Source organism: Macrobrachium rosenbergii, chromosome 18 (assembly GCF_040412425.1).
Source record: "Macrobrachium rosenbergii isolate ZJJX-2024 chromosome 18, ASM4041242v1, whole genome shotgun sequence".
NCBI classification, from domain to species: domain Eukaryota; kingdom Metazoa; phylum Arthropoda; class Malacostraca; order Decapoda; family Palaemonidae; genus Macrobrachium; species Macrobrachium rosenbergii.
In genome coordinates this window covers 2,893,359-2,906,733 of record NC_089758.1, presented here as the reverse complement: position 1 = coordinate 2,906,733, position 13,375 = coordinate 2,893,359, and the positions used below count along the sequence as shown (strand labels likewise).

Genomic DNA, 13,375 nt, shown 5'->3' with positions numbered 1-13,375 from the left:
CGGAAAGGAGCTTCGAACGAACGACTGTGCTTTTCCTATTTGCATGTATTTAATACTCGGCATACGGTCTCGACTTCGTCCAAATACTTTGAAAATTTCGAAATGAGGTTCAGGAAACTTTCCCTGTCGTAGGCTTTCCAGTGACGACTATTCATGTGCCAGCCACACACACACACACACACACACACACACACACACACACACACACACACACACACACAACGCCCAGTTTCTTAGCATCTCACAGGAAGCAGAAGGATTCGCTATCTTCATACATTAGGGGTCCTCGCTCTGGGGAGTGTTACGACGAAGTATTTCCTTGCCCGAGGCGTTCACAACCCTTATAACCGGTGTTCGCCTTCCCTTGGCCATGACACTCGCCTGCTCTGACCCTTCACCATCCCCATCACCATCTTCAGCTTGCGCAAAGTTGCTTTTCTGATTTTCCAGCGCCAAAGAACTTTCGTTGCGCAGCACCGAGAGTTTCCCGTGTCAACATTGTAATGTATTCGCACATCTGCCTTATTCAATGAAGCAAATGACGAGGCAAGACCTGACATTTACCGAAGAGGAACGACTGTTATTGGTCAGCGACAGAAAATCTTGGCAGTTATGTAATTAGAACAGTCGGTGGCTCTTCCCACTTGTAATATTTAATATTCCTGAAGTAATTTCGACTGCTGCCCTCCAAGCCTCCTCGTCTTCTTCACCTTGAGCGCTTGAACGTGCGTGTTTGGGTTGCGGCCTTGGTCAGGAGGCATCATTGAACATCTGGCATCATCTACTTTTTCCTCTCTCTCTCCCTCTCTCTCTTTGTGTATGCATGTGCGTGTGTGTGCGTGTGCGGGTGTGCGCGCGTGTATGTATTGTCTCCGTGATCTTCAGCAACAGCAAGACGTGCCTTGGCGTTACCAAATAGTCTTATTGATCTCATCTTTGGAAAACACACACACAACCTTTACGGTGTGCAGAGATTATGAGGCCATGTTGACTTATGGATTATGTAGGGTGCAAGTTTAAATAGTGTAAGGGCTGTAGCAATGCTGCAGAAATGGAGATGGGTTGCCCACTCTTTCTCCACAAATATCATTGCTGTAGGAAAATACGCCTTCTGCCATAGCTTATAATAAATTTTCAGCCATTTCTTTAAAATCATTAAACTGAATTTTCTCTACAGATAGCCTCGATATCATAGAGTATTTAAGTAGTTAGTAAGAAGAATGTGGAACTTGAATATTAGAAGTGAAAAAAAATCAGGCACTTGGAAAAATCGTTTGTCTTTTTGCATGACTCTTGTGTTTAGGGCAGTGTCATATTTTACATAAAAATTAAGAGAATGTTTTGATACAGAAGACGCCGAGGAATTCTAGAACTTCTTAATGTAACGAAATTACATTTAGTTAATATTTTAATTTACACTGCGTCGAAAAATGATACAAGACACCACACTGTTCTTCGTTTTAACTTGCTTTTTCCCATTTTTATATGGGGTAAGCACGATGCCTTCTTTTGAAGGGCTTTGATTTGGCGTTGGGGTAGACCGTAGCCTCGATCGGCTGCCCTGCCTGACATCGCTTAGACCCCGGTAGCGAATGTGTACATGTATCGTATCAAATCCCCAGCTCCCTTTCTCCCAGCAGCGAGGAGAACTGAGCGGTTAGGTCGACAGTTCGAGACGTGTGAGGTGTCTGTTGTTTTTAGAAGATGTTGGAGTGGCTTTGTTTATGTGTGTATTAGTCTGTAACACCCATTTGCTTTCAGCAAACCTGTCTGTTGATTACATACATAATCCTGGGGCAAGACACCACACTATTAAGGGGACCAAAAATATATCATCAATATGGAAGAAGCCTAAACTTACTCCTGCACCCTCCCAGGAGTAGAGTCTCCATGGTTTATGAAATAAAGGAAAACTTTGCAAATGGAAATAAAGTATGATGATATACAGATGAAATATGGACAAATAAGTACAGCCTCTCCCCAGCTTATGAAATCATCCATGTTGATGACACTGCCACATATAAGTATGTATGTATGTAAGTGGACGTTCGTATCGACCAAACGGTTTTTATGTTAAACGATACTTTCATTGCATGCCTCTGTACAAATGTTATCGTTCAATACACATGCATGCATGGAGGACCCCTCTAATCACATGAGTGGAAGGTGAATGTTATATAAATATAGTCTTAATGTTCTCTCTTATTTCCTTACTTACTCTGTACAGCTTGGCGGAAGAAAAGATCTGAAGTTGAACATGGAACTCAGCAATATTTGCAGGCCAATGAATTCTTACTTTTCTCGGTAAGGACATGGAACAAGCACACAGGGGCCATTGACATGAAATTCAAGCTTCCAAAGAATGTTGGTTTCAACCTCCCACCGCAGACCCCACACTGCAGCAGTAACTGATCATGATACAGAGCCAGTGATTTTTCATCGCCCTGGGGGAGACGCGAACCCGTGACATCTGAGTGGCAAACCAGGACACTAACCATTATACGAGCAAACCAGCAGTAGAGATGACATTTTAAGCCACTCAGAAATGACGTCTTTGTAGAGAAATTAATGTCACGCCCTCTCCGTTCCTTTTCTTACTGAACAAGAAAACGAAAGGTTAAGGTTACCTGCAACTTGCATTGTGTAAATACGTTTATTATTCTATTGTTCAAGTTAAGCTCAAGAACACACACACAGTCACACGACTCAGTATTCTGAGCCTAGGCAGTAAAGACTGTTTGTAATGCTTTAATGAGCTTTTCTTTAGTCGTGTTCTTATCTGCTTCATAAAAACTAATTTTAGGGTACTTGGGTTACAGCTCAGGGAAACGTGCAGTTCGAATAGAAACAGAGACAGGATCAGCTATTAAGATGGAGAAAAGGAGGGGGAAAAAAATGTTGAAAAATTCGTTGGTCACTTCAAGTTTTTTTTTTTTTTTTTTTTTTTTTGCCTAATTTAATCGTTCATTGGTCTGCATACATTTTGCTGACTTACCTCCCGGGCCTCAAGTTTCGCATTTGTATACGCAAGTTACTCGTTTCTGATTCCGTTCACGAAAACTTATATCGTGGCTGTTCCCCAGAAGCAACAATCAAACTCAACTTACATTGCACTGCAAATTTCATGTAATATTGCAACTCGAGACTATGTATATTGTTCATTGAACATTTTAAATAAAAGATAAAAAAAAAAGATATTAGAGTGCGTACGAAGGGGCTTGGGAAAACTTTCTGTTCTCAAGCGATATCATTGTTCACCTGCATGAACATCCATCCAGCCCATGGTGTATCCAGACGCCAGACTGAAGTTCGGCTTCGTCAGCAATAATGAGTCACTTGGTATCGTGCTCGGCTGTTGAGTCGAGCGCGTTCTTATCCCTTTGTCCGCTGCTTTTGTGACTGCATATGATATCGTATCTAGTCTGAGTCAACAAGTCTTTATTGACGTTTCCAGTACTCTCTCTCTCTCTCTCTCTCTCTCTCTCTCTCTCTCTCTCTCTCTCTCTCTCTCTGTCAGTGAAACAGTAATTAGTTCTATATGTTAGTTTATTTTTCCGTTTATTCTGGCTTTTATTAAATAAATCAACGATGAAGTTAAACTTAATTTTTAACTATCAATTCTGTAATGCAGTCGAGATGTTGTCTGTCTACCGCGTACATACTTGATCATTGTTTTCTCAATGACCGGACGTCGCACACTTGTGCAGTGGTAGCGCAGTTCTTCACAAGCAGAAGGGATGACTCCTGCTATGAACAAGTTTCTCGTGTGTGTCCGTGTTTGGTGGAGCGAACTGAGAAAATAATCCAGTGAACTGAGAGTTACGACGGGCATAATCCGCAGAGAAGGAACCAGAGTTAGGAGGAAGGTAGGTCAGTAGGGGAGTGATGCACCTCTCTGGTCCGCAGGTAAGGGACCAAAGAATGAGGGTCAGGTAACTGAGGCGGAGGCTGGAGGAGGAGGAGGAGGAGGATGGGTTAAGCGAGGAAGACATAGAAAGGGAAGATGATCGCAGAGAGGGGGACAGGTAGGCAATTCATCGGTGCTTACGGTGTGGAGGCCGGGGGGTTAGGGAACATCAGAGGGCCTGGTCAGAGTCAGGAATGTGGGAAATGGCAAGAGGTGCTAGAAGGCCCTGTAGATGGCTTGGGGGGAGGAGGCGGTGGTCTCGCGTTTTTGCCCTGTGAGTCATCTCGATGTAGAAAATGAAAGAGCCAAGACTGGCAACGAAGTCAACTATACAGAACTGTACAGGAACCGTATTTAAAAGAACCGTGTGGGCAAACAAATGTTTTTGGGAAATTTTTTCACGAGTACGATGCTTCGACATTACTCGACGTCAAATAAATCTAATTCTTCGGGCCAGCCCCAGGAGAGCTGTTAATCAGCTCAGTGGTCTGGTTAAACTGAGGTATACATTTTTTTTTTTTTTTGGCTGCGTCCTCATCGGATACTACTATGGAATGTTGAAAGTTGATTTGTTATTTTCATTAAGTATGCTGATACATGGGAAATGATAAGGTTCAAACTCACAAGACTAGCCTCCCGTAGTTGACTGGACTAAAGTCAGTTCATTAGTTTGGCTGCGTTCAAATTCTACAGTAGTGCTGAAATACCGTATTGATAAAAAGGCTTGGATTAATATGGACTTTTCATCGAAGCAAAAACCCTGAATGACAGTTATTCCCCGTTTTCTGTTATGGTGATGCGTGTGTGATCACACGGCCTAGGCATCGACTATATCGAATGAGGATGCTGTAGTTGCTGTTGCTGTTGCTGTTGCTCTAGTTATTGGCACTGTTGTTCGTCAAATGCGTCGAGCCTTCAAGCGACATACCGTACTCATTGAGGAACTTGTTTTCCACTTATCGATATGGCATTCACATTCTATGGGTGCAGTGGCATGTCGTGTTAACTGGCTTGCTGTTGCTAGTTAATTAAGCTTAGCTGCTAGGTGAGGGTGCGTAGTATTAAGGAATTCAGTGCGTCGTATTTTATTGGCTTCCTGATCTGATACGAGGCGTTCTTTTGTTATTTTTATGGTGTGTTTGGTAATACCATGAAATCACGCATATCTGACTCACTGTGTATGGAATATACGTAAGACTTTATTTTACCTTTTCTCATATTTTATAGTTTCCCATCTATACCACTTCAGTGACTGGCAGATTAATGTACCAAGAGGAAAATCTGTCAGTACCGAGATTTTTCATCCCTGTTAGACGCCTAACTTCTAAGTGGGTCATGAAACCTAAGTACATTGTATTGACTGTTTGCGTCCTTTTACTGCAAGGCATTTTCTCGCCGAATCTCTTGGTTTGCGGACCAGAGGGAACATTCCCGACCTGGGTGCTAGGATGGGGATGGTAGTTGATCCTTTGTCTGGGGCTCTTGGATAGGAAGTTTCGGGAACCTCCCAGAAACTTGAGCTGATCAGAATTGATTTTTTTGATATTGAACAAATTTTTATAATTATAACTATTTTACAGGTTTATTCTGCCTCATGAAAAAATCTTGGCCTTACACTCTGATCGACGTACATATTCTTCCTTGAACAATGTTTTTAAGTCGCTTTAACCTTTGTATAATGATGCAAAACTTACGATAACATTATATATACTATGTGTATATATATATATATATATATATATATATATATATATATATATATATATATATATATATATATATCTATCTTGGCTGAAGATAAGTAAATAGGAACTCTGTTAGAAACCATTGTGCTTGTGGCAATCTAAGCATTAAATCAATTAGCTGTTAGTTAGATAGCCATGGTATCCGGAAACAGTAATAAAAAGGTTATTGGGCTAGCAACCCCATCCCCAAAAAAATTTACTGAGAAAGCTGAAGGCCCTTCTGGCCCCATCCCTACTGAGGTATATATATATATATATATATATATATATATATATATATATATATATATATATATATATATATATATATATATATATATATATATATATATATATATAAATTTGGTTGTGATGCGGTAAGTTGGTTCCTGATGACAAGGCCAAAAACAAAGTACTGTTATACTATTATTTAAAGAAGGAAAAGTAGGAAAGTAACCCTTTAGTTTATTTCCGTAATCCCTTCAATGTACATTTCACAAACTGGAATGTCTCTGACAGCGTGTCTTCTTTTTTTTTTTCTCGCAGAAAACGAAGATGAAATTCTGGCAATTGTTCCTCATCTCCATGCTTGCCATGGCTGCCATGGTTCAAGCCCAAGAGCAGGGACCAGAAGCTGTCGAACCCGAACAAGAGAACGGAGAGGACGAGGCACACGCAGAAGCCGAGGCCGAGCCCACTGCTGACGACGGGGCCGAAGAGGAAGACAGCGTCGCTCCAGAGCCAGAGCCAGAAGGCACTGACGAGCCACAAGAAGGTAGGAGACTCCGAGGCTGTGCGGGTTCTGGACGTGATTTGGTTTTTATATGTCGCTGAGGCAGATCCAGTCTTTCAGAATAATGCATTGCTTCCTTTTTCTAATTGTCTCTAGGCTTGTCATTAGCAGGGATCTAGAAGTTTATATATATATATAAGTTCTTTCCTTACACAGTACTTCTCTAGCACCTTGCTTAAATGTATAATTGTCTGCTTAAGATTAAAAAAAAAAAGAAATTACAGTACATGCTTCAAAATTCTTAAGGCCTTGTCCCATTAATAAAGACGCGCAGTTTTATAAGCAGCAAATTAACCAGTTATATGTAAATACATTACAAAAATTAAGTAGAAGCAGTTTTTGAAAAACTTCCATCTTCTCAGGCACCGCTTAGTGGAAAGTCGAGCACCAAGCTCATCCAAATTCCATTTCTTTTTAGTTAAAGGTATCAATATCCCAGTGTTATTTTAGTTTTTCTCTTGTGATTTCCAGCACCGAATCTATCTATCTCTGGCATTTAAGAGAGATTGTGTTCACAGTCAGCCGTGAATACATTCTGCGCTTGAAGAAACGGTGCAGGATATTTTATATTGAACGATTTTAAAGTCAAGATACGTAAATTAGTTTCATCTGAGGAGATACCACAAGCGGGCAGCTTGAAAGGACGGACAGTGTAGTGCTTTACCAAACCTATAATAATAAATCATTCGTAGTATGATGATCACACTGCACATTAGCAAGCGTATGTGATATGAAGTGTAGGACACAGACTGACACCGCGGGTAGGCGTTTTGTACGTGCTGGGTGTATTGTATCGTATTGTATGTCTTGTCTTTTAATCGGGCGCATTTCATCCGTGATTCTCAACTTGAGTTTTAAACCTCTCACTGTACCTAATTTTTGTAGCCTCTCCTCTGATTTTTAATTTAGCATCAGAGTTGTCACCAGTAACGCTTTGTGTCTACCTGTTGTCATGTTATGGTCTTGTGTCCAGTTTTTCCTTTGTCTTTATGGCTTTCGGGATAGCGAATCCAGCAGGTAAAGGAATACACACTAAGATGAAGTACCACAGACAGCGTTACTAATACTTTGCAGTTGATGCTGGAAATGGAGATGATGAACATGAGGAGGTAGAAGAGAGTCACCCTGAAAAAATTAATGAAGTAGAAACAGAACCGGTAGAGATGGAAGAAGTTATTGGTGAGTGGGTAGATGTTGGCGCATGAGATGACCGGCAGAAAGTTGCAATGCGAAGGTTCCTTTGCAGTGGTTGGAAGTACAGTATACTAATGCTTAATCAAGTTGCATCATAGTGCGGGTATTTTGACCATCGCATGCGGAAACAAGTTATAACAGATATGTCAGTATAAGTTACCACATAGGCCTACCTGCATGACAGTGACATTGCGGTGTTGCACTTTAACCTTTATTTTCGTCCTTTTGCATGAATGCACAGTGAAATGAGTGTGATCTGACTGTGCCTCAAGACACGGCTTTATCGAAAATGTTTCCAAAGGTATTTGTTCTTTTTTTTTCGTGAAGTTTATTTATCACAGCAGTAACAGGAGGAGATGACCCACTGTATCCAGAAAAATTCAAATGATTCAGCTTCATATGTGTTTAACATTGGTCTTGTTAATACACAGAAGTTTAAAAACAAGACAGATAGTTACTATAGTGTTAATGCTGGTTGTTAGCCATGACAGTCTTATTTATGTTGAAGATATTAGCTGACTTTCAATACCAACACATCACTAATGGAAATAAAAAGGCCATTTGAGAATACTTACTAGTTTCTCTTCTTCGCCTTTGGATGCTCTTTCAAGGTAAGGTTTTCATGAAAAGTTGAGTTTAATTAGCTGCTCCTTTTTTCATGTACATTTTCACTGGTCTCTATTGTACGAAAATGCTTCCATTTCAGGCGGTGAATTACGGTGTAATGTACAGAATATAACAGCCTAAAAGATGATTAATGGTAGACTGTTGTAATTATGGCACAACCTGACGAGTATGACTCCAACTTGATTTGTATTTTGACTAAAATTCTAAAAAAAAATAATGGTATAGTGGTCTACCATGAGGATATGTTTACAGCATGATAGAATTTAACTGCTACAACTACTGTGGATCTAAGTAGAATATAGAGGTTGAAGAGGATATATGCTACAAGCTTTTGTATTTTGCCATTGAAATGATTTATGCGCTTCGTGCATTAATACTTTAATAAGAAGAGAATTGCTTATGCAAACGGTGTAATAAGAGTGAAGCTGGGATACGGGCTTGCATGGCCATTTTTTGAGGTTGTAATACATTCTGTTGATCTAGTTTCAGGGAAGAGTTCTACGACTGTCAATAACACTGGTAAGATGGTTAGAGTAAAGAGTGTTGGTGGTAGATTAGATTGCGCTTCCTTTGTTTCGTGCGCTTCTAGATTATGTGTCAAGGGCTGCTGACATACATTATCCTTTGTACCTTTTTCTTGCTGAGCACAAATGTAGCCGTGGAAAGGAGGCAAGTATACAAGGGAAGTAAAACTTGCAGGATCACACAGACACCCGGGTTTATAAAGAGATTTCATTATGTTTACTGATGAATGACCGTAGAATGGTTGGATTCGTGGGAAGATCAAATGGCGGATGAGGAAGTAGCGTGGAGGCGCGGTGCCCAGCCGCCTGACAACGGGCCGAAATCCAAGATAGCGATGGAAGGGGATGGGGAACAGTTAGCCTGAAAATCATTGCAGTAGATATGGAAGGAGAAATGTCCACAAAATCACGAAAAAACGAAATAGAAGAAGGACTAGATCTTGCAGAAGACGAACGAGAGTTGAGAGAGAACCCATTTCACTTGTAACCACATGAAGGGCTACCGGTACACACACACACACACACACACATATATATATATATATATATATATATATATATATATATATATATATATATATATATATATATATATTATATATATATATATATATATATATATATATATATATATATATATTTATATTACATATATATAAATAGTATGTACACACACACATATATGTGTGTGATTATATATATATATATATATATATATATATATATATATATATATATATATATATATATTATTACATATATATAAAGGGCTACAGTATGTACACACACACATATATGTGTGTGATTATATATATATATATATATATATATATATATATATATATATATATATATATATATATATATATATTATTACATATATATAAAAGGGCTACCAGTATGTACACACACACATATATGTGTGTGATTATATATATATATATATATATATATATATATATATATATATATATATATATATATATATATATATATATATATTATTACTGTATGTACACACACACATATATGTGTGTGATTATATATATATATATATATATATATATATATATATATATATATATATATATATATATATATATATATATATACTGTATATCACAATATTTTTGTAATTAAATGTTCCTTTGAACCAATCCTGTCTCATGCATTTCTTATCTAAATAATTCTCTCTCTCTCTCTCTCTCTCTCTCTCTCTCTCTCTCTCTCTCTCTCTCTCACACACACACACACACACACACACACACACACACACACACACACACACACACACACACACACACACACTGGGACCAAATAAACACACTGATCCCTTTCCCCGTTTTAGTAATTTGTATGGTCTTGAAAAATAAAATGTGAAATATCTTATGAGTATGGGAGAGGAAAAGATATTCCTGTAACGTTTAATTCTCTAAAAATATGACCAATAATTTTACCATCATGTTCAAATGCAAGTGAAAGACGACATGCGTCTTCTTCACGAGTGCAACTCCGTAAAATTTTCAGGCTTCGTATTTGTGCTTAAATTTTTTACATTTAAAAGTTGAAATTGTATTTCCGCATTGAATTAGTGCCCATGTTCCTATTAATCTGTATTGATATTTTCTACTTAAGACTTAAGAAATAAAAAAGAAATTGTCAGTGGCCCTTTGAACATTCAGCAGTTGGATGATGAGTTATGCAAATAAAGTAGTGCATTGTATCAGAAAATATGTGTAGAGTAGATTATGTTTCCATGCTTGCTAATTTTGTCTAGGTGCATATGGTAAGGTTATCCAGAGCTTGCAGAGCTTGCAGCAAGAGCTTCTCGTGTGTGGCCTGCAAGGACTCCGCATTATCAAGCTTTTTATTGCTACGCCTGTAGATTCTAGTGGGTAGAGTCTATGCTACGGACCGTCTCTTGTTTCCAGCAAAAGGCAAAGAGTCAAATAATGGTCTTGTTATTTCTCTGTGTACATGATTTATGTGTTGGTGCTTATATTCAGTATCACTAGTGTATTAGCTTTTTGATATACTGTTTCTTGATACTTCAAGAAGCTACTGAGTATGCTCAGTTACATGTTTTGTTTTGCTTTATTTTGTAAGAAGGTCTTGCTAATGTCCAGAATTAATATATCGTAAGTCATGTTAAAAAAAAAGCTTGATTTGAAAGAGCGTTTACAACTACTTGCCAGTATTAGTCCAAATTTTGAATAGACAGAATTTGATGAGAGCAGCTCATGTTTTCAGAGGAGCAGAATCGTAGTACTATTTTTTGCCGTTACAAATATTCTCATTATAATACAGTATCATACATTTGTATTTCATAATTTTAGTAAACCCCATTTTTAGGTATGAATATTTATTTAGTGTGTTGTTAGATTGCAAAGTGCACGACTTTAGTTTTATGTAGAGTTTTCCAGTAGACAAGGAAAAGAGTATACCAAGTGGACGAGATTGCTAGATAGTTTTGAAACTGATTAGGAAAATAGGATACTTAACTGGTGAAAGAGTGCTAAATAGTTTGAAACAGGTTAGGAAAACTTATATACTAAAATAAAGTGCTAAATAGAATGAAACTTATCAGGAAAAGTATATCAAATTGATTTGCAGTTTCAAACAGTATCAAACTGGTTTTTTTAACAGACAATTCACATTTGGTCGAAGAGCGTCAAAGCTCATAGGTTTGATTTATGTCACTCTGTGTTGAAGAGGAATATTAATGTAACGTAACGGTTCAGTGTTAACGTTTTGTAGAGTGTTTGATGTAGGCGAGTGGTGAAAAGTGCACCTTGAGCACTGTTCTGATCCAGCTTGTTTCATTCGCAGAATCCTCCAAAACGGCTGGCCTGGAGAGCGACAACGGAGCCACCTCTGCCTGCTTCTCCTTCTCCACAGTGATTTTATCCACCCTTGTTGCACTGAAATTTGCTCATTGAGTATTGATAAATTTTGATTTGAAGAGCATTTAATGGCCTTACATGTACTGTAGTCTTATTGGTGTATATAATATATTGAAACAACCTGTAGAAACTTGAAGTACAGTACAAAAGTTTAGTGGTTTTAAACTAAACTTTTGATCGAGTCTTTATCTGTTTAATGGGCCATTATTATATATATATTTTTTTTCTAAATCGGTGTGCTGCTTTCAATCTCGTGCCTCGATATACGCATACACAGGAGGTTCATAAATCATGAGGCAAATTTCTTCTACAGATCACAAACTCTTTGAGCACACCAGAAAATAATGTTTATCCGGAGAGTGCACACAAGTGTTAAGCTAATTCCCAAAGTTAAGTTCACTTTGTTTTAATGAAGAATGTTCTTTTTTTTTACCTTTATAAAAAGCAATGGATTAGAATTGAGCAACAGTTCTATAGGTCTTTATTGTTTGACAGAGTCCCAGTGTGAAAGGCTTCCCAAGGTAAAACCTAAAGAATGGGATGTCTTTGTAAACAAATTGCATTTATTTCCATCCAGGGCTTAGTGTATATACTGATCAGCTAGATATATAGAATAATCATATATTTAAAACTCCTGATAGATTTTATCAGTATCTAATGAGATCAGGTATCACCTAAGACCTTCAAATCTTCATGAATTCTAAACAAAAATTTGCAGATTATAGATCTTGCCCTAGGAATCCATTTGTACTTTTATATAAGTCATATGTGTGCTAAATAAAAAAAATTATCAATAGCATTAATATACATCCTGCTGTATGTATTAGATGTAGTTGCTAGTGTGAATGAGCTTAGTTACATTATCTAGCTATGTGGTCAATCCTTGCTGCTTATGCATATCAGTGTTACTTCAGAAATTTTCTCAAGAAAATGTTTGTTAATGATAGGTCTTAATTTATTTCAAATTGATATACCGTATCATAATTACTCAACTGTTTTCATTTAAATGTGATAAAAAAGACTGTGCTACCAACATTCCCTATACAAACATCCTAGGACTAGTGTACTTTAATACACAGAGTGTGTAAATGTTAGCCTAGATATTTTCCGTATGTATTTACTGAAGTCTTTACTCTTTAATACACGTAAGTTAGAAGTATTTGTTTTACTTACCCTTTTGGAAAAAACTTAATAAAAGATGTAAGATGTGTCTGAAAGAACCTTGGTTGAAATCTGGTCTTGTACCAAGGAGTTAAGCGGAAAATCTTTTTTCTAATGTACTGTACTGCATCGCTTCCATAAATGCCAACTTTATTCATGCACAGTACTTTAGTAGATTAATTGACTCAGTTCCTTTTCTGTCACCTCAGCTGCTGATATGACAATAGACTACTCTTTAATAAGGATATGGAAATTCTTGAGGTTGGCCCAGATTAACTCTCCAATTTTTTTTTTTTCACCAATTCCCAAATCAGTACTGAATGGATGCGGAAGTAAGTCATTGCGGTCATAAAAGTTAACCAAAAACTGTGGCAAACAGTATTATAAATGGTGAATGTTTACAGGACCAGAACAGAAGCATATTTCAACCTACTTCTGTTGCTCAAACATATTTGGTGAGGCTCTGCAGTTTGTAACGATTAACTGACTTCTGAAAAGGTCTACTGTTGCGTTTATCGTCCAAGAAAACTACTGTAAATTCT

At 37.7% G+C, this 13,375-nt stretch overlaps 1 protein-coding gene across 6 annotated transcripts in view; it reads left to right on the top strand.

Moving 5' to 3' along the window:
- Window positions 1–12,828, top strand: part of LOC136848036 (neurofilament light polypeptide-like) — a 102,749-nt gene extending 89,921 nt beyond the window's left edge. For 4 of the 6 annotated variants that reach the window (XM_067120095.1, XM_067120098.1, XM_067120097.1 and 1 more), the window contains 3 exons: window positions 6,178–6,406; window positions 7,499–7,603; window positions 11,599–12,828. In XM_067120095.1, the coding sequence (XP_066976196.1) occupies window positions 6,187–6,406; window positions 7,499–7,603; window positions 11,599–11,708 (435 nt within the window). In that variant the 5' untranslated portion in view covers window positions 6,178–6,186 and the 3' untranslated portion in view covers window positions 11,709–12,828. Of the gene's footprint in view, window positions 1–6,177; window positions 6,407–7,498; window positions 7,604–8,728; window positions 8,765–11,598 lie in introns of all 6 variants that reach the window. The other 2 variants (XM_067120100.1, XM_067120101.1) reach the window with 1 other exon arrangement.
- Window positions 12,829–13,375: the final 547 nt, after the last annotated feature.